At 34.3% G+C, this 22,185-nt stretch overlaps 1 protein-coding gene across 3 annotated transcripts in view; it reads left to right on the forward strand.

Annotated features, from left to right (window-relative positions):
• Positions 1-22,185, forward strand: part of LOC106877593 (cyclin-dependent kinase 14) — a 179,172-nt gene that overhangs the window by 78,665 nt on the left and 78,322 nt on the right. The window contains exon 1 of one of the 3 annotated variants that reach the window (XM_052973465.1): positions 16,229-16,247. The exons of the other annotated variants lie outside the window; for them this stretch is intronic. Coding sequence (XP_052829425.1) covers positions 16,244-16,247 — 4 coding nt within the window. The 5' untranslated portion in view covers positions 16,229-16,243. Of the gene's footprint in view, positions 1-16,228; positions 16,248-22,185 lie in introns of those variants that run through there. 3 annotated transcript variants of the gene reach the window in all.

Raw genomic sequence — 22,185 nt, forward strand, 5'->3', positions numbered from 1 at the left:
TGATAGGATGATAGGTGCCTTGAAAGGGTTCAGATTGTGTCCCTCTAACAGCATGCCTCCATTTGGAAATCTTTTCCATTAGTGTCTACTTACAAATTAGTAGCAGTCCTCAAATCAAAAGTAGTGTATTGATTTACTCTGGGGCCAGAAACAACTTAAACTTTACTTCCCCCAAAGTCCAAGTAGTTTTGAATGTATCCAGTGTTGTTAATGTTTTCTGTAGCCATATGTTTCTAAGATTTGTAGCATATTGATTAAATATTTTCTTAAAGTTTAACAGTTATTATACATCATTATTTAATCCTTTACTAGTTCAGTTACCTACACTGGAACATCACATCATTTATTATCTCTGCCTTAGTGAAGGCGGAGGTATTGTTTTCAGTTGTGCTTGTTTGTTTTGTTTGTTTGTTTGTTTGTGGACAAGATATCTCAAGAACTGCTGGATGGATTCAGATGAAAATTTCAGGGATGTTTGGCCTCGTGACTGGCATGAACTCATTAGATTTTGGGGTTGATCTTGTATCAGACAAGGATTCTGGATTATTTTTCCTGTTTTTTTACTTAATTTTTGAGAGCGGTTGGATTCATTTTCAGTATTCTCATTTGTGAGAGCAGTTGAGTTTATTTCAGATATTCTCATTTAAAAAACCATCTCTGGCTTATCATTGAGAGGATGTTGGTGTTGCCTTGGCAAAGGTTTACACTCTCTGAATGTTCTTGGTTACATTTGTTATAATCTAGATTAGATTTTATGACCCAATATGAAGATAACAGAAATGATCTTGAAAATACTATGTTTAATAAAATATAAATATTTTAATGTGAATCCCAAAATAATTGATCTTTTTGTCAATAGTGCAAAAATATAAAAATCTATAATTGAGGTAATTTCCTTAGAAATATTAATATTGGACAAACTGCTTCCAGAAATTCTAATTGGAATTAGGTTTGTTTTGACTATGTGCTGGCGTTCAAGAATTCTTTTTAATATAACTCGAGTGTTGCAAAGTAATTTGAATTAAAAAGTCAGACAATTTATACAACTTCCAATGTTCTGTTACATATTTTTTAAATACAGTTATTAGAGATCAGCTAAGTCTACATGGATTTTTCTAAATCTTATTGAGGAAATAATTACAGATGCATTATATGGATAAAAACTCATTAGTTTATGGCCTGTTTCATTTGGATGTTTGAATAACATTCTGAAATTCTACGTATGTTACATATACTTACACACTTGTCATATAGAACATATTACTGGTGTATGATTTACATAAGATTACAAAACACTGAAAACAATTTAAATAGTAGTAGGAATATAAAAATCTTGTTTGTAATGCTGGACTAATAGATTTGGGTGCAACCATGTCTGGCTATATGTAGACATATGAAAGGTAATTCTTTCTTTCAGTTTTTTCTTCTTTTTTCTTTTTTAAGAATGGAATATATGATGTGAGATGGGGCAGTGTATTGATTTCTAACACATTGCAAGTTAAGAAATAAAAAATTTTCTCATAAATGTAAAATATTTAAGGAAATTGGTATGAGGAATGAATGCCAACTATATAGTATGAAAGTATTTTTTTTATAGGGGTGATATATAGCTGAAGCGTTAAAAGTGGATTCTTTTGACTTGTATCTATGAAGTGAAATAGTTTTTTCTATTTTCAAGTGGCATCTATTATCAGACATGGTTACTTTGACATAATTGTACAGAGCTAAAGAGAGCTAAAGTGAGAAAAGACAAAAAACAAAACAAAAAACAAAAATTACTAAGATGGTCTAGCTAAGTGCCAGACAACTAATTTATAACTTTGACAGTGAGATAGAGATAAGTTTATTTTTGGGGGGGCAAACCCAGCTGGAAAATGCATTTCATTCATACATTTTTAGAAATTATATACCCACAATCTTTTTTTTATATTTTTCTGGGGAATTAAGATGTTTTGCATTTTTAAACTGTTTTAGACACATTTTTTTCTTTGCTAGCATGGGTGAGATGTTTCTTTCCTTTAAATTTGGATAGCTGCCTGTTTGAACTTGAATTTTTTTTTTTAATAACTAGATGTTACAATAATTGAAAGGTTAAGGTGTTCTGTATATCTTTACATATTAAGGTGTTCTGTATATCTTTACATATTACCAATTTTTAATCATTGTAAACAGGCTGTGTGCTTAAAAAGTTTGCTTCCTGTCCACATGGTTTTGGGTTCAGTCCTACTTTGCGGTACATTCAGAGGATGTCTTCTACTGTAGCCTTGAGCTGACCAAAGTCTTGCGAGTGGATTTGTTAGATGAAAACTAAAAGAAGCCTGTTGTGTGTGTGTGTGTGTCTCCTTCTCTTGACATTGCATGATAATTATGAATGTCACTGTCATACAAGTGGTGATGTTTCCAATCTTCTGTGAAAGCATGACTGGTCTTGGGAAAATATTACCTTGCATAGAACAGGTGATGGTTAGCAACAGGAAGAGCACCTGGCTACTGAAAATCTATCTCTGAATTCTGCAAGCATGGAAATATGGACATGAAAATAATGATGATATAAATAAACAATATTCAAATATTGTATTTAAGTAAGAAGGCAGTTCTCGTTTCAGTATAGATGTTATACTGCTCACATATATAAAACTCTGCACTCACAATCACCAAACATACGTCTCTCTTTTAACCTATTAACTTTATTAGGTCTCACCATACAGATCATGCATTATATGCTCCTTCCAGTCCTTTCTCTTCATTACTGCAGCCTCCTAGAATCTCTCTCCCCTCCCACACAAATTTTTAAACCATTCGAATTGAGCATCAATTCCATTAATTCAGTATTCTTAGAGAGTCTGAAAAAGTTACAATTACTGACCTTCTCCAACTATCTTGTAAGAGAAAAAAAAAGCATGACAATTTAAAACAACTTTGCTTACATAATGCTTGCTTTTTAACAATGTCTACACCCAATGTTCATATCTTGCCGCAAGTATCTTCCATCATACACTTAGCTTTGTGAGTGAGATTTGGTAGTCAGAAACTTTATGAAATCCCATCAGATGTGCATGTCATCATCGTGTGTATTGAAATTAGAATATGAGTAATATATTTCATTTTCCATGAGGAGAAACTTGACTGATGATGAGCCAATATCCTATAAAATTTCATTTTATAAGTCATTGCCTTTAGTAATTTCCTTCAAAATTTAACATGGAGACATTAAACCATGTAAATATCTGAAAAGTTGAATATGGATAATAAACTTGTGTACAAAATTAACTTCTGTTTGATTAACATAATCTGCTGTCTCTATTTTTTTGTTTTGTTTTGTAAAATGATATTTAGTATATGGCGCTATATGAACACAAACATACATATATACATGCATGTGCACAAATATATGCTATGGTTGTTTGCATGAGTGATAAAGTACAAATGAGCTAAGAGAAGCTGGATATAAGATGAATCAGGTATAGTGTGCAAGAGAGAAGACCATATTGATACAAACATGTGATATGTATGGAGGATGACACTTTTATAAAGATATGCCAGCTGTTGAAAGTGGATGGAATATTTTGAAAAGGAAGACCTGTGACAAAATGAAATCCAGATGTTGAGCCTCGCAGAAGAGATGACGAAGGACAAATGCAATTGGTGATCTGTGGTTCTAGAGGTGACCCACCCAAATGTGCAAGCATGACAAAATGAATATTAAAAGTGTGATAATCATGCAGGCTAGATGAATATGTTGATTTGAGTCTCTCACCCCATATGCTACTTGTTAAGTTTCCATCTGCATGTCCCTCTCTTTGATAGCTTCTTTCCTATTTACTACGCTGCTTTTATAATGGAGAGTTGCATTGGATCTCTCTGTTCATTCCTATCACATTCCTTGTCACTCTCCTCATCTCTCTCATCATGAAGCTTGCATAACTGGTGATTGCTTCATATCTGTTCATGTCTGCTATGCTCTTCTCATCAGACTTCTGTACTGCTAGTCATCAGGCCCTCTCCCTCTGACCATTCATTACCGACATTTATCACTTGTCTGCCATCACCTATTTCTACTACTATCTGTAATTTGAGCTCTCTCTTACCAGTGTGTAGCTGCCATCACTACCTCTCTTCCATCACTCCATCTCTATCTTTTATTATTTTCTCCAACATTGTCACTTCTATTATTCCTTCCTCTATCCTTCCCTTACCTCAATCACTCTGCTTCTTCCATCATACTCTCAAACTCTTAACCTTGTTCATTTGATTTGTGGGCTCGAATCAGCTCCAGTCAAGCACACCTATCAACACATAGCTAGTTAACTGAGTGACTAGGTTGATCACTTATTGTAAATATACCATATCTATTCAGTTGACAACCATGTTACACAATCCAATATGCATTGATTAATCACATGGGTAACAGTCTGGCCATGTTGTGCAATCTCCACTGACCAGTTTATCTCTGTAGGTTTGAAGGTTCTGGTGTTAGCCACAACAATGAGATGAAATCAAAGCACATCAGTCACTGATCCTCTTGCACTGGATAATGAATTTTAGAGAGGGTTTGTAAAGAAAGGAAAAATGAATTCTGTTTTCTGAATTATTACCATTGGGCTGTGTAGGTTCTATTGATAGTAAAAGCCTGATGGAGGCTCTGTCAATTATAGCTGTAGGTTAACCATGCTTGGGAAAAAAGTTATGTATTTCCTTTGATTTTGAAATAGGATGCTATAGCCTATTGCACAATGTTCATAGGCTAAGATACATTGCTAAGTTTCTATGAAGTTTCATAACTAAACCATAGTAACATCTCTGTTTCACAGCTGACTGCTTAGTAGAGAGGGTGTCGTAGATTATAAACACTTGTTCAGGTCTAAATTTGAAAAAGAATCATAATGGCATTAAAAAAAAAAAATAGGTACAAAACAATTAAAAAAAAATTTTTTTCAAAGTATTTCTATTATTTTTGGTTATCACCAGAGAAATAACATTTAGAAGTAACATTTAAAGCTATTTACAGTATAACTTGCTTGGAAAAATAAACAATTCTTTCTACTTGATGAAACTGAAAGAACTGAAAATATCACTGATTTCAAAGATGCTGCTGTATATGACAAGTCATGCTTGAATAAGCATAACCATATATAATTATTTAGGATATGAAACAAAGTAAAATGTCTGTAACCATTTTGATACCAACCCACCCAAGATTGTCACTGGTTCTATGATGCAAATTTTTTATGTAAAGCGAGCTGAATTAAACTTTCCATAAAATTGTTCCAAACACCAGCCACTTTACTAAATTCAGTAAAACTAGTGGGACCTGTGGAAATTCTACATAATGGAAAAAATTAAGAGGACTTATTTAAGAGAGAAAGAATGGTTTACATCTTTATAGCATTCATAGTTTAGTTTTCTTTAAGTATTCTTGATGTTCATCTACATTCATTTCTTCTCGTCACCGTTAGTGCTGTCTTTTACCTCTTTTTATTATACTTTTTTTGCTGTTTCTCTCAGATCCATGCTCTATATCTGTGCATCCTTTCTTGGACAGCTTGCAACCGTGTTTCTTGTGAATCCAGAGTCTAGGCTAAATTAACCCTTATAAACAAATATCAATCTTTTAAGTGAGCAGACAATAAACAATTGCACTTGTGCACACGCTTTAAGCAATGGTTACTATAAAAAAAAAATGAATACAGTTCTATATTTAAGAGATGAGAAATTATGTACATTATTTACAATTGATGGATATTTGCCCTCATCTTGTTTGTTGTTAACACAATGTTTTGGCTGATATACCCTCCAGCCTTCATCAGGCATAATAATAATAATAATAATAATAATAATAACATTGAAAAATACCTTAGGAATGAGAACCCAGGTTCAAAATTTCCCCAATACACCTGATGAAAGCTGGAGGGTATATCAGCCGAAACGTTGTGTTAACAACAAACAAGATGAGGACAAATATCCGTCAATTGTAAATAATGTAAATAAAAAAAAATTAGCTCAATAAAAAAAAATTCTTTTCACTATCAACACACCACCACCACCACTATCTGCCTTTCTCTCTCTCAATATAACTGCTTCCTCTGTCCATCTCTCTCTATCTATCTTTCCCTTCAGCTAACTTTTTAACCATGTAAGTATTCTTTCCCGACTACACCATACATCATTAACACTTCTCTCTCCCTCTTTTCTCTCTCATCTTTTCCTCCTGTTCTTTGCCTCTACTTTCAGCTGACCATGTAAACATTTAGCCTAAGTGTATTAATATTAATCACTTTTTCTCTACTTCTTCCTCTCCTCTTTCTTCACTCCTCCCTCTCTTACTCACTCCACCTCCACAATTAACTAATGTATAACAGATGAACAAACAAGCAGATTATTATATAGATGGCAGCCATTTTACTAAATTCTTATCTTCAAAACTAATTGAAACAAAGAACAAAGGCAGTGTATTTCAACAGAAATATGATGATGAAAGGATTAAAATCATTTGCAAAGATGAAACTGTAATCATCATCATCATCATTTACTGCCTGTTGGCCTTGCTGACATGGGTCAGACAGTTTGACCAGGGTTGGTAAGCAAAGGGCTTGCACCAGACTCCAGTTTGATCTGGTGTGGTTTCTATGGCTGGATGCCCTTCCTCGTGCCAGCCACTCTGAGAGTGTAATGGGTGCTTTTACATGGCACAGGTGCCAGTCACATGACACCAGTGTCTACCACAACTACGATTTCACTTGACTTGACGGGTCTTCTCAAGTACAGCATATTGCCAAAAGTCTCAGTCATTTGTCATTGCTTCCATGAAGCCCAGCACTCGAAAGGTGCTTTTTACATGCCATTGGCACAGGTGCTAGTTACGCAACACCAGCATCAGTCACATTGCCTCTATGAAGCACAATGCTCGAAAGGTGCTTTTTATGTGCCACTGGTACAGGTCCTAGTTATGTCATTGCTTCTGTGAGGCCCATCTTTTAAAGATCATACTTCACCACCTCTTCCCATGTCTTCCTCGATCTCCCTCTTCCACAGCTTCCTTCCACTCATAGAAATCAGCACTTCACACAGCTGGTCACATCCATACACATTACATGACCATACCAATGCAGTTGTCTCTCTTGCACATCACATCTGATGCCTCTTATGCCCAACTTTTCTCTCAAGGTACTTACACTCTGTCATACATGCACACTGACATTGCACATCCAGCGGAGCATACTAGTTTCATTTCTTTCAAGCCTACGTCCTCAGCAGTCACAGCCCATGTTTTACTGCCATGTAGCATGGCTGTTTGCACACAGGCATCATACAACCTGCCTTTCACTCTGAGGGAGAGGCCTTTGTTACCAACAGAAGTAGGAGCTCTCTAAATTTTTCCCAACCTATTCTTATTCTAGCAGCTATGCTCTCAGAGTATCCACCACTGCTACTGATTTGGTCACCTAAGTAACGAAAGCTATCAACTACTTCTTGTTTTCCCCTTTGGTATTTGATGTAGTCTACTTTCTGTACACTTTTAGTGTTTATTGTACCTGTGCACTTTCAACACACAAAAACTAGTTCCCCTGTTAACCTTCCTTTGATATTGCTGCACCTCTTATGTGTCCATTGCTTACACCGGGTACATCTTATGGAACTTCTACCTACATCTTTCCTACAGATCAAGCAGGGGCATTTACCTGAGGAGATTTGTGATTTCTCTGCCTTCCTAGTTTACTTACTAAGACTTTGGTTTTTGCTAGGTTTACTCTAAGGCCCTTTGATTCTAGACTTTGTTCCACACCTGAAACTTCTCTAATTCTGGTAGCAATTCATTTATAAGAACAAGATCATCAGTATAAAGGAGCTCTCAGGGGCAGCCTGTCTTAAATTCCTCTGTTATTGCCTGGAGGACTATAATGAACAAGAGGGGGCTGAGGACTAATCCTTAGTGAACCCCACATCTACCCGGAATTCTTTGCTATACTCATTGCCAACCCTCACCTTACTGACAGCTTCCCTGTACATGGCTTGTACAACTCTCACCAACCACTCTTCTTTCCCTAGTCAACAAAAGCCAAGTACAGAGGTTTATCTTTGGCTAGGTATTTCTTCTGCAGCTGCCTTACCAGAAATATAGTGGTGCTTCTCTCTTGCACAAAACCAAATTGTATCTTATGTAGACTAACTCTCTCCCTAATTAGTTGGGCTATGACCCTCTTTGTGATTTTCATCACCTGTTCCAATAACTTGATACTTCCTGTAATTATTTCTATCTAAGGTGTCACCTTTACCTTTGTAGCAGTTGACCATGGTGCTGTTACACCTGTCATTGGGTGTGACTCCTTTGTGTACCATCTGGTTAACTATACGGGTGACTAGACCATAACCTATGCCACCAGATATTTTAAGCATCCCAGTGGTGTTTCCTGGTGGGCTGGGGGATTTCCCTGTCTTCATATCCTTAATTGCTTTATCTGCCAAGGTACTGTCAATTCAGATAGCTGGTCCTTCAGTCTGATCAACATTTGGCAGATTCTCCTTCTCCCATTCATTCTCTTGAACATATCAAACCCTATAATTAATAATTTTATTCTATTTCTCTGTTTATAACAAATTATGTTTGGATTAATGTACAGGATGATATTAAACATACATTTAAAATATTTGTTCTTTTGGTGTAGGATTGAAATTATTTGAAATTTATTTTGTTAAACAAATCAATAGAAAAATGATTGAGTATTATCTGAAGTTTGAAGTAATTTTGAAACTTTTTCCAATTATATAGTTATCTTGCTCTATAAAATTGACCGTTGAATTTATATTATTTTTCAGTTAAATTACTTTTATCAATTTTCAGTCTGTAATTATAGATTAGTGATACTATTTCATGTTAGAATTACTGATTTCTGTCTTAGCTGCAAATTGAATTTTTGTAAACTGAAGAATATAGTCAATGGAATCGACCTTTCAGTGGTAGATTGAATTTGTTGCCCAGTTTAACACCATCACCTGGCACATTGTGTGCCTTTAACAATGTCCACTCTGTTGTATTTGGGCTAGGTCTTTGGTTTGAGGATATCTTCCTTCTCCTTCCCACCAGTCTTGGAGGCCGTGTAAAGAATCATATCAGTGCCTTCTCTCCTGACTGAAAGAAAAAAGAAAATCTTTATTTTAGAAGGGTGAAACTGGATTTTATGATCACAAGATTTGAATTTGGAATATAATGGGATGAAATAGGTATAGGTTTATGCTATAGGCCCAGGTGTGGCTGTGTGGTTGAGAGGTTTGCTTCCCAACCACATGATATCAGGTTCATTCCCACTGCATGGCTCTTCTACTACAGCCTCGGCTTAATCGAAGCTTTGAATGCATTTGGTAGGCAGAAACTGAAAGAAGCCGTGTGTGTGTGTGTGTGTGTGTGAGAGAGAGAAATGTATGTGTGTGAGTGCATGCACATTTGTGTCTCTTTGTCTTGACATCATATAATACTTGTAAACGAGCGTCACTGTCATGCAAACAATGTCATTCATTTCCAATATTTTGTGAGTATGTGGCTGGCCATTTGGAAATATTACCTTGTTTGGAACCGGTGAAGGTTAACATCAGGATGTGTATCCAGCTGTAGAAAATTTGCCTCCATAAACTTTATCTAATCCATGCAAACCTGAAAAAGTTGACATGAAAAAAAATGATGAGGGAAGGTTCTATGAATTACTTCCGATTTCTATGCTGGCATAAGTGGAACAAGTATTACTGTACTTTTAGATGGATCAGAGTATGACTACATCTTGTACATAAGTTTCAATTTTGACTTAGTTTCTCTTGTTGGATGCCCTTTGTATTTGTGTGGATTCCTGTCATTAGTCTGTCTTAGTATCATTTTTTAGGCAGGTTGAATGTGGAAAATAGCTCAATTAGCAGAACACTGGACAAAATACAGTATTTAGTCTAGGATCTAAGTTTAAATCCTACAGAGGCCACTTTTGCTTTCATCCTTCTAATGTCGGTAAAGGAAATCAAGTACAGGAGTTGATTAACACATTTACCATTCCATGAACATTTTTGGCCTTGTTCTCAATGCAGAAATCCTTATTAACTCTTAGATTAATGATATAATTTCTCAGCATGTTTCATTGTTTTGGGGCTATTTTAACAAGAGTAAAACAATAACAATTATTTCTCCTCTCAAAATACTTCACGCATTTCTTCTCAAGTAAATAATTCATGCTATTAATTTATTATGTTGGCAGTTTGATGGTTTGTTTCTGTATTTTAAGTATTCATGTACATAATTCTTTATAATAATTTTATATTTTTCTTTCATCTTTGGTAATGTTCTTTATTATATAGTTGGTGGGCAAAAATCGTCCAGAAGTCCACTGAATATGTGTGTGTGTATGTGTGCCAAAACAATGAAGTGTGGGTGTTTGTGTTTTTCTATCTGTGTTTTGATATTGTTTACACACTTAACAAACACAACAAAATAGTGATACTAGTCAGAGGTTGTCGATATTTATGTATGCTGTGTTTGTCCTGTTGTATAGTTTATCAAGTGAAAGATCAAAGGAGGAAACGTCTTACATGGAAACAAGTAAGGATTGGCTACAAGAAAGGCAACCAACTATCGAAAAGTATACCAGCATATCTTATCTAACCCATGCCAGTATGGAAAAAGTAGCTGTAAAAATAATGTGCGTGTGTGCGTGCGTGCACACACACACACACACACACACACACGCATACACGTACTAGTTATTTACATTTAGGTGGAGTGGATCATTGACAGCTAAGTGTTTTCAACTAGTACAGGATACAAACTGTCAATTCATTGACAGATTGACCCTGGCAAATGTAAGCCTGGCTCCTGGTTTTGATTACCAGCTGGAATAGCTTTAATGACAGTTCCTAATGTAACTGAGAAAGGTATGAACTTTTCAGCAGCACAATTTCCTTATTCCTCTTGCAAACCAGAGGCTATTAATTATGTAAGAAATTGCCTTCAATATATTATGCTATTTTCTTCATTTTCCCCTACACTGAACTGGTATCCTCTGCGTCTAACTCATTCCTTGTCTCTAATTGTCTGTCACACTATTTTTACTCAGTGCTCTTCCTACACATCCACATTTTCCACTTTTCTGTCCTATTCTGTCTCATATTCATTTACCTAGACCTCACATCTCTTTCTTTCTGTCTCTCACTTTCCTGGTGGGCAAGCCATGCATTCATCTCTTCAGCAAGAAGGAGATTGAGAAAGCCATGTGTAGAAATGGTGAAAATGGTTCTTAAGATGCAAACCTCACATAGGAGATGACAAAGGAATGCAACAAATAGTATGGTAGTGTTGGAATGCACCTATCCGACCAATGAAAGTATGGAAAGCAGATGTAAAAATGATGATGAATATGGTGATATTTGGTGGATATCTGAGGAGTATGTCTGCATTTGTTGTGTTTTTCCTGTTTTTCTGTCTGCTCCTTTGTTGTCTCCCTGCACCAGATTTTTACTTATATATGTTATAAAATTCCCTCTCTACCTATAGATTTCCTGTAGTTGTCAATTTGCAGTAGTTCAAAAATATCGACTGTATTATTAATCTCACTGGTCTTTGGCAATGGTTCACTTACTAACATAGTAGCTCACTTTCTCTCTTTGCTTCTTGTATTACAACATTCTTTCATCCTAGCTTACTGCAGGGCCTCTCTGCTATGGTTTCTCACAGGCCCATCCAACACACCCATGCCCCCCACTAGGTCTTATTTCCCAGATTCCATCCTAAACGTTTGGCCCAGTTATTCCTGCAGTCTTTGACCCAAGAGATGCTCGAATTGAACATTATTTGTATCAGTCACACCAGTGAAGGAAATTCTGGAAAGGTCATAAAAAAAAAAATGGCCTATTTGTTTTTTTAGCCAAGTCCAGATATGGTCAACCTTTTCTCTTCTTCTTTTGTATTAACATTGGATATCTGAAAACAGTCTTAAATACTTTGCTTTGCTCTATTATGACTGTACCTTGTATTAGATCTGATCTATGTTATAATCATATGTTTGATTGTGAAGTGTAGATATTTACTTTACATCCATGTGATTCCAAGTTAGATCCCAATGTGTAGCATCTCGAGTATTTTCTACCATTGACTCAGGCTGACCAATATTTTGGTTGCTGTGGGAGTCTGTGATATTTGTGGTTTCTTTTATGTCCTTTTTTTAGCATTTGCTTTTTCCACAGAATGGCCTAGTGAGACTACATCAGATACCCTTCATGATGAAGTACCATACAAATAAAGTACTTTATCCTGTCCACATCTCTGCACATAAAAAATACCACTGCCAGAATGGTATCAGTGCAAAGATATTTATAGACACACACACACACACACACACACACACACACACACACACACACACACACACACTAGTTTCTGTCCACCAAATTTCAACAACAAATTACTGATCAGCTTTAGGCTGTAGAAGACTCCTAAGGTGCCAACAGGGTTGAACTTGAAACCATGTGATTGCAAAGTGATCTTCTTAACCATATAGTCATGCCTATGTGTTTGTCTGTGTATCTTTATATTGGCAATGTCTATGAACATATGAACACCAAGAAAATTGAAAAGCCAAAAAAAAAAAAAAAAAAAAAAAAAAAAAAAAACCCTTTTTAATGAAAGTTTCTTGCAATATTTGTTCTTGTGAATTAGTGATTGTTCAGTTGGAAATTTTTTTAACCAGTGACAGACACTATTGTTTACAAATTACACTACATGGTAAAAGATAAATTTTGGTATCTTTAAACTGTCATTTCAATAACAACTTCTGGCTGTGTTGGGACCAGTTTTCTTTTATTTTGAGCCAAAACTTCCTTCTAAACTCATTATTATTATTCTTGACCAGTTGATTGGCAAAATCATTAGAACAATGACAAAAAAATACTTTGTGATATTTAGTCATGATCATTGATGTTTAGAGATCAAATCAAGTTACCCTTTCGTCCTTCACAGGTTGATAAAATACAGTCGCATCTGTCAATTGCTTTGAGTGATTTAATAAATTTTACCCTACCCACAACTGTGTGGCCAATGTCAGAAATTATTGTTGTTATTATTAAGGTGGTGAGCTAGCTGAAATGTTAGACCTTGTGCCTAAATTACAAACCAATATTATTATTATGATTCCAGTAATTTTATTGTGATTGTAACTTTCATTACATAACCATGATCGACTTATATGCCATAGGTATAAGTGTATCTTGCTCTTTGTTTTATCATTATATTGGATGTACAGAATGTGTGCAATGTCTTATATTGTTATTTTCTGAATGTTAAATATGTCTAAATAACACTTTGCTATATATATTTGCATTTCTTTTAATCATTTCTACAATATCATTGTTATTGTGGGGATTGTTTATTTTTGCCCTACATCCCCTGGATATCTCTATTTCAAGAGTTTTATATTTGGATAGTTTTCTCCTTTTTTTTTTTCCATTTCTTTTGAAGGTGTATTGTTATAAGTTGAGATTGATTATTGATTAGGATATACTATTGTCTTGTCTCCTGCCCCATATTTGCCAACAATGTAAGGGGTGTCTACTTTAATTTCCTCATGTGAACCAGTATTTCTTAGAGTATAGATACATTACTCTCCGAATAATTTTGTGGTGGATGCTTGTACCTTCAGAAAAATATGTCAACATTCTAAATGTTGACATATTTTTCTTTGTATATATTTATATGCTTTGTTTTAGCTAAGACTAAGAAAAAAAGAATCAATAGGATTGATTGTTTCTCTAGGTCTTCCACAAATCCTGGATTTATTTTATATATTGTTTTATTATCGTTATTATTATTATTATTATGTTTTTTTTAGTTTCTAGTGGGAAGGTTTTGATCTTTTACCATAAACAGAAGTCCTTCAGTTTCAGTTTTGAGTCCTGCGTTTCCCAGCCATTTTACATGTTATATTTTTTTTTGTTTTTACATGAGGTGTGAAGTTCAGGTAATTTTTTTAGGGTTAGATAAGGATTTAAATAAAATTCCTATTCATCATTATTGTAGATTTAAAGATACTTTGGGGTTTCTTGTGATGCTATTTGCATTAGTTGAATTAAAATTGTTTCTTAATATATTAGGTGATGCTGAATCTTGTCTTTATTTACTTCTATTATGTTCTGTTTTGATATGAGTTGGTTAACATGTAGCTAAATTTGCCATTCTCATAGCTTTTTGTAGTCTTGGAATTTTAGTCTTTGAATTATTTTCTATTGTTTCTCTATTCTTCTCATATCTGTCAGCCTAGTCTCTGTTTTATAAATGTTGACTGTCTTGAAAATACAAAGATTTTAGTTTTATTCATACTTTGATGCTATATGTATGCATTTTCTTTTAATCTTTACTAGACTTTTCTTGTCATATTTCAGTAGGTATTTTATAAGTCTTCTGCAATTAGAAAATGATCTTTTTGTGTTAAATCTATTCTTTCTACTAGTTTGACTTGTGGAAATTGCACAGAGTAGATGACGTGTTTATCTTCCCTATAAAATCCTCGTCATCATTGCTTTAACATCCACTTGTCCATGCTCACTGATGGAGATTTTCTGTGGTCAGATGTCCTTCCTGTCACCAACACTCAACTGTTTCTAAGCAAGGTAGTATTTTCCTCTGGCTAGACATGTTTTTGGAGAATATTGAAAATGAATGACACTGGTTGTATGACAGTGACACTCATTTACAATTATCATGTGATGTCAAGACAAGGAGACACAAACATGCACATGTGATAGGCTTCTTTTGGTTTCAGTCTACCAAATCCACTTAGAAGGCTTGATCTGGGGCTACAGTAGAAGACACTCGCTCAAGGTGCCATGCAGTAAGACTGAACCATGTGGTTGGAAGCAAACTTCTTGACCACAAGGCGACACCTGCACATAATAAATTAAGTATATATTAATTCAGGGATACCTGTATTTACTTAACATTTTGTGATTGGAATGTCTAGTAATTTTTCAAGATATTTGTTATTTGACAGAAAAAAAACATAATAAAATTAAATCAATAAGAATTCTTTTTAACTAATTTTATTGAAGTTTACCTAGTTAATTTTTAATATTAAAAAGTGTATGTTTTAAGTAAATTCTCAAATTTAAGGTCTAGTTATAATCAAGTATTGTTTTCTTTTATTCCACCCTTTCCTAGGGGCTTTGCCTTTTGGGGCAGGCAGTATTCCCTGGAAAGGGCTGCCCAGACACTCACATTGCTGCCTTGGCCTGCTGGTATTCAGGGTTCAGCACTGACTGACCATTGGGACTAAGCTGCTTGTGTGCAGAACTCTTGCTAGCAGCTTCCAGTTATTTACACCGACTACTGTCACATTCACTCCATCACCAGAGGGATTTTCACTTCTCTGAACAAAATGCCTTGGACAGTAAGGCAGTTGGCATCACTCCTCCACTCCTAACTGCTTCTCTAAGCCTCTGCACCAGGTACCAAGTGGTGTACAAAAATGTAACAAGCATGGTTGACAATAGAGCTGCTCTGCAGTTGGTGCTACCTGTTGTCTGATGGTGCAGATCTTCCACTTGGCTGCAGTAACCTTCTACCTGTTGATCTAGGACTCCTCTGACTTGTCAGTTATCCAATATCCTGCTGCTGACATCTTCATTATATCCCTGGCATGGGAGGCTAGCACTTGTCCAAGGTGCCATTCTGAGATGTAGACAGAAGAAGTGACTTACTCTCCCTTTTACAGCGTACCACTGATGTGGGTACTGTATGATCAAGCATATCACACTTGAGATCATTGATATATTACATACAAGTGTGTATTTAAAATCTATTTGATTCATGAGAAAGCTGTTAACTTCTGATGAACTTGAATAACAGGTTAAATAACTTAACATATATTCATATATGTCACAGCAGTATAACTGTGCTTCTATTCTTCTGTTTATGATATTTTGATTTCTGCTTTTGACCTAAACATATGTCACGTATTGGTTTTCATGAATATTATTTGCAGCTTTGTCTGTGACTGCATTTAAATAATAAACACATTTAAACAATAAATACGTTTAGCTGAAATAATCCCAATCAATGCCAACATAGTCTAGCAAAGTCCTGGAACCATGAATAACAGCAATATGTTTATATCATCTATTTCTAGAGCAAACAGACCAACCAGTACTTTTAAATCATGGCTCCTGGTTGACTGACAGTATAGGCAACATCTAATGGCTTGCACAAGTTTGGCACACTTGGAAGATGTGTATGTATAATATTGATTAGACTGTGTTAGAATGAAACAAACATTTATGAATTGATTTTAATGAACTTTATTAAAAACAGATTTATAATATTCATACAATGATTTCATGAATCTATGGGATTATTGATGACAGTGTATAGTCAGTTACCATCATCATCCCTCTGCTTTCTGTACTGGTATGGGTTGGATGGGTCATTGTGGTCTAGATCAATTTTAAGTTTAACTACTTTTCTAAATGAGTCAGAGACTATGTCTTGCTTATTTATTTCATTTTGGTCTGGTGTTTAAGGCTGGACGTCCTTCCTCTCACCAGCTTTACAGAGTGTACTAGGTGCATTCTACCATGGCACCAGTTCTGTAGAAGCTACATGCCTTTGCAAGGCTAAAGAGTTGTCTCTTGTTCATTCACCACCTGCTTTATCATTGCTACCAAATCCTAAAAACTCTTTTTTGTTACTGTTACTCTCAGATATACATACAATTCCATCATCAAATTGAACTTCATTTTTTGTAATAAATCCATCTCTCTTAGAGTTAAACTGTTGCTTGGGTTTGACACTTGTTCATTTTCTTACTCAAAAAATTCCTTGCATAACAATTCAACAACTGCAATGGAAATATCAAAGTTTTTTTTTAATATTTAATCACCATTTCACTTGGAGTACTTTCCCATACCTCTGTCACCTATTTGATATTTTGGCTTTGTTTTACTGACAGAGTATTGTCATTTCTATTCATGAACCTTGTACACCACCCAGCTGAACTGTGGAACTTTTGAGTTTAATATACTTACTTATATCCCTGAATAACTGGAACATTTTTGTTCTAATAGCCATGTAGCTAACAACTAACGCATTCATATGAAATTCACTTACCCAAGGATGTAAATCTTTATCCAGTTCCTCATCAGGTGAAAGTATATCATAGAGCACATTTTGTTTTTGGCATTTTCTTGAGTGTTTCTTTTTGTTTCCACTAGTTACTCACTAATTTCTCTGACACACAAAACTCGCAACAATGTACTCTTCAATATATTCCACACCTGTCCAACCCATGCTAGCATGGAAAGCGGACGTTAAACGATGATGATGATGACACAACTTAAAATCAACCTCATAAGTTGATCTATTGTCTTTAGTGGTCATGTTTTAGTTTCTAGTCACCTTTTTCTATCAAAATAGAATGTTTTTAATACTTTTGCCAACAAATCTATGGATATACAAACAAGAAGTTTACACAGTTATGTACAAATTGGTCACAGATGCCTTTGTTTTGTTGGAGAATTGCATTTTATTCAAGCAGTCATTTGTTTTCATGCATGACATTTCATGCATGACATGTATAATTGTTTACTATGCAGACTTCATAGCATAACCAACCCACTCTGCATATGTCAGTGTGTGCTAGTCTGTACTGCAAATTTTGAGCTCAGAGCAAGGTCTGGTTGATAAATTGCATGCAGTTTTGCACATTCTTATTTTGAGTAATAAAAGTGTAAGCTACCTTGGTATTCGAAGTGTTGTTACCTCTGAAAAGGTGTTATGTAACTTCATACCTTCAAGGACTTCCTATTTGATGAATGCTTCCTTAAATGTTGGAAGCTCTCCTGACTGTACTGTCCATTTGTCTGTAAATGAAGCTGCTCTTTTGGCCATGTGCGAGAAGCGTTCGAAGATGGAATTAATTTCTCTACATACCAAAGGCTTACTGAATACATCCTTGTGATAACATTGCTAGTTCACATTCTCTATGTTCAGTTAGTATCTTTGATGGAACATAAACAGGATATCTTAATGACTATTCAGAAATCTCATGGGCACTGGCAATCACACTGATTTAGTTTTAACCCAGCAGCCAAATGTGTATCACAGTGATGACCTTGGTCAGCAGCTTGTTGTTGTTCTCTCTCTCTCTCTTGTTAAAATCTTTTTATTTTGGGGGAGTGGGGCCAGTTGATTAGATCAACTCCAGTACGCAACTGGTACTTAATTTATCGACCTCGAAAGGATGAAATGCAAAGTTGATCTCAGCAGAATTTGAACTCAGAACATAAAGACAGATGAAATACCGCTAAGCATTTCGCCCAGCATGCTAACGATTCTGCCAGCTCGCTACCTTAAAAAATTCTTTTCTACTCTAAGCACAAGGCATCTCCCCAATATATTAAATTGCTGAACCATGTCATATGTATTTTAGAATTGTTGTGGTCTCCTTTGGCTCTCATTGTCTATTTTTCTCTTTTTTCTTTTTGATTCTCATCTAATCTTATGTTTCTTCATTCGTATTTTTACTTTTCACTTGTTCTGTTTCTCATATTTTTTAAAGATTTCACTCCTTTGTTACTCGTTCATTTTACTTCTTTGTATTGTATCCTTTTATTCTCTTCTATTTCAGAGATTTTTTTCTTCTTCTCAAAGTTCATTATTCATGCTGTTTTGTGTATTATGGTACATCTCTCTTATATTCTGCATCACATACTCTTTCTATATAACATAAATCTTCTCAGTTTTTGTCTGTTATATCTTTTGATCCTTTGTAAATTGCTGATTCAATTTTCTTGACACTCTTCTTCTAATAGATGTTCACTTTGTCATCTTTGATGTTCTCTTGCTTGTTGTAGCAACATAGAAATGAAAAAAGAAGTTTTAAAACTTTAACAGTTTCATGCTTATTAGGTAAAACAATGTGTTGGTGTTTGGAATGGAAGTATATCTTCCTGGAGTCAGTATTCACATGTGAAATACAACAACTAACAAAAAATATAGTACTGCCGCAAATATATAACTGTTGCTCTTTAGCTTTATCGAATGGGGCCACCATTTAGCAGTATGGCATTTATAAATGGATAGTTGCATGGCAGATACATGTGACAAATCAATGTATATACATATGTATGCAGTCAAAATAGGATGCACTATTTTGATTATTTCTGTGTTGTTTTTCTTTTTAGCAAAAAAAAAAAAAAAAAAAAAAAAAAAAAAAAGTGGTGGGGGCAGAGGATATTTTTCTGAGATAGCATGACTTATCAACCCCAGTGCATAACTGGTACTTATTTAATCAACCCTTCAGTGGAATTTGAATTCAGAATGTAAAGACAGATGAAATACCGCTACGCATTTCACCCGGTGTGCTAACATTTCTGCCAGCTCACCACCTTTCAGAAATGAAATATTGATCTATGTATGTAAAGTCTTGGCAAATTAATAACAACAGCACAATACTTCAGGTGATTATTTAAGAAAATCATGTGAAAAGTACCCTCTCAGTAATCTGTAAGTAATAGGCAGATACATATTATACTATGTGCACACTGCAGTTATTGATGTTGTGCATAAGCTCACATTGTGCTAAATGTGGATATGCATGCATTCTGAAGTAACTTGTTTTTATTTTTTATACTGTAATAAATTATATTTCTTAATTTAGTTATACTGTTCTTTCTCTTTGAATAATGATTTTTTCCCTTAGGATAAATAGTATAATGTTTACCATTCTTTTCAATTTTGACATATGATCATGAAGTGAAGTTATATATTCAGATGAGTAAATGAAACATTTGTTTTTAGTCTTGAATGATGAAGTTGATTCTGTTTAATGTAGTTCTTACACATTTTTTAAAAAATAGTTATCAAAGACAGTATTATTAAATTATTTTTTTATATCATAAATTTTAATCCAATACAAGTAAATGTCCAGATGATAGTAAAATTGCCTAAAAGGTTCCACCAGTAGCTTTCTGTAAAGTGTCTTCCATATAGGTATAGCTATTTAAATGCTCCCATATGAAATTGCTGTATTGCTGGTGTATTTTATTATGATGTCCATTGTGCAATGAGTTGGTAGTGTACTTGGCTCACAATCCTTACTGGTTTGAAGTCTCATGATATGCGCTCTTCTCTAGTATGAAAAAAAAAAAAAAAAAAAAAAAGGAGGACTGAGTAACTTCCTTTATACCTAAAGCATGATATGCTGACTATAGATGTTGGGCTTTGTCTGGTGAACATGGTATGTAATTTTCTTGATTTCTTTCTAATTCATTTCATTGCCAACTGAGGATCTTATAACATGCCTAACTGAACAGCTAGGTTATTGGTACTTATGCTGAATATTTAGTCAGTTATAAGTGTTAATCTGTTATATCTGCGTTATTTCTTCTTTACTTTTTCTTTGATTTGCATATGTTTAGTTCATTGTTCTAGTTCTCAAGTATTTGTGGTCTAATTCTCTTATCTTTGTCTAGTCTCTTTATTTATGTATGCTTTGTTTTCAGTTTTCTCTAATTAAAGTGTCCTTGGCTTTTTTTCCCCTTACATGCATACGTGCACTGTGTTGTTGTTGCCGCTGCTGCTAAGGTGGTGGCAAGCTGGCAGAATTGTTAGCACACCAGGCAAAATGCTTAGTGGCATTTTGTTCATCCTTACGTTTTGAGTTCAAATTCCACTGAGGTCAACTTTATCTTTCATCCTTCCGGGGTCAATAAAATAGGTATTAGTTGAGTACTGGGGTTGATGTAACTGACTAGCTCCCTCCCCCAAAGTTTCAGGTCTTGTGCCTATAGAAGAAAGAATGATTATTATTATTAATTGCATTTGGGTGCGAGTTTTTTTCTTTTAAGGATTTTTGTTAATTTATAGTTTATTCTACAATACAGTTTCCTGTAAGAATATTCCCAACTACATGCATTAATTAAAATTGAAGACAATATTGTAAAACCAAATAATTTACTAATGTGATTATATTCTCATCCTTATAATATACAATTAAGTAGGAAATAACAAGTGGGTATATATGATATAATATAAACTAAAGGCTGATATTAAATTTTACCGATCTATTATAGAGAGCAGTTCATTTAATGTGGTATATCTATAAACTGAATTAATTACTGAAGTTACACAAATACTGAGCATTATGTATATATTATGAGGAGCAAATTTTACACAAGTAAAAAGATTAGTTATTTTTAGTTTTACTTCAAAACTAGGAGCAAATTCTCACGGTTGTTGTGACATCCTTTATTGAGACACATTGTACTACTTGCATTAGTCACCTTTGTGGAAAATGAATAACTCAGTTTATGACAAAGTGAACAGACCATAAACCACATTTTCTGATGGAACCAACCTGAAATCTGTTGCATGATTTTTCAGTGTCTTACAATAAGATCTATTGTAGGATACTGAGTTTTGGGTATATTATAAAACAGAAATTTGGGTATATTAATTGAAACATTTAAAGAACATTCATATAGCTTGAGTAGGAATCACAACTTAAAATGTGCTCTGAACTTGTAACTGGTAATTGTTAAAGTAGCTAAGTAGCTATTGAGTTTAAAAAGGAAATTTTAACATCCTGATTGCCAGTTTGAACCTGGGTCATGACAAAATGAGTCATAACTTATTCAAGTGAAGATTAAAAAATAAAATAATTATTGATGATGATGATAATAATCGTTTTAATGTCAACTTTTCCATGCTTGCATTGGTCTGTAAATTTTTATAAGCATAACAGCTTCTGTATCGAATGAATACTAGATTTAGGATGACAATGCTTACATTGATACATCTTAATGAAAATAATTTTAAATTTAAGAAACATTTAAATACAATTTTTATTGTTAAAAGCTTAAATCTTTTAATAAAAAATTATACTACACACATTCACACACATCCATCTTTTTTTGTTTGTTGTTTGTTCTTTTGTTTGTTTCCAATCAAACATGAAATTGAAGTTATAATAGTGCAACATATTTTATTTTATTTTCTGAAGAAAATGGTTAACTATGACTTCATAGTTTCAGTCATGTAGTTTTCATTATCTCTTGTCTAATATTTATTGCTGTACACCATCTCTTTCTTTTCTTTTAATCTAGTTTTAGTTTTTGTTTAGAAAGCTCTAATTCATTTAAAAAAAAAAAAAAAAAAAAAAAAAAAAAAAA

Source organism: Octopus bimaculoides, chromosome 1 (genome assembly GCF_001194135.2).
Source record: "Octopus bimaculoides isolate UCB-OBI-ISO-001 chromosome 1, ASM119413v2, whole genome shotgun sequence".
Lineage (NCBI taxonomy): Eukaryota > Metazoa > Mollusca > Cephalopoda > Octopoda > Octopodidae > Octopus > Octopus bimaculoides.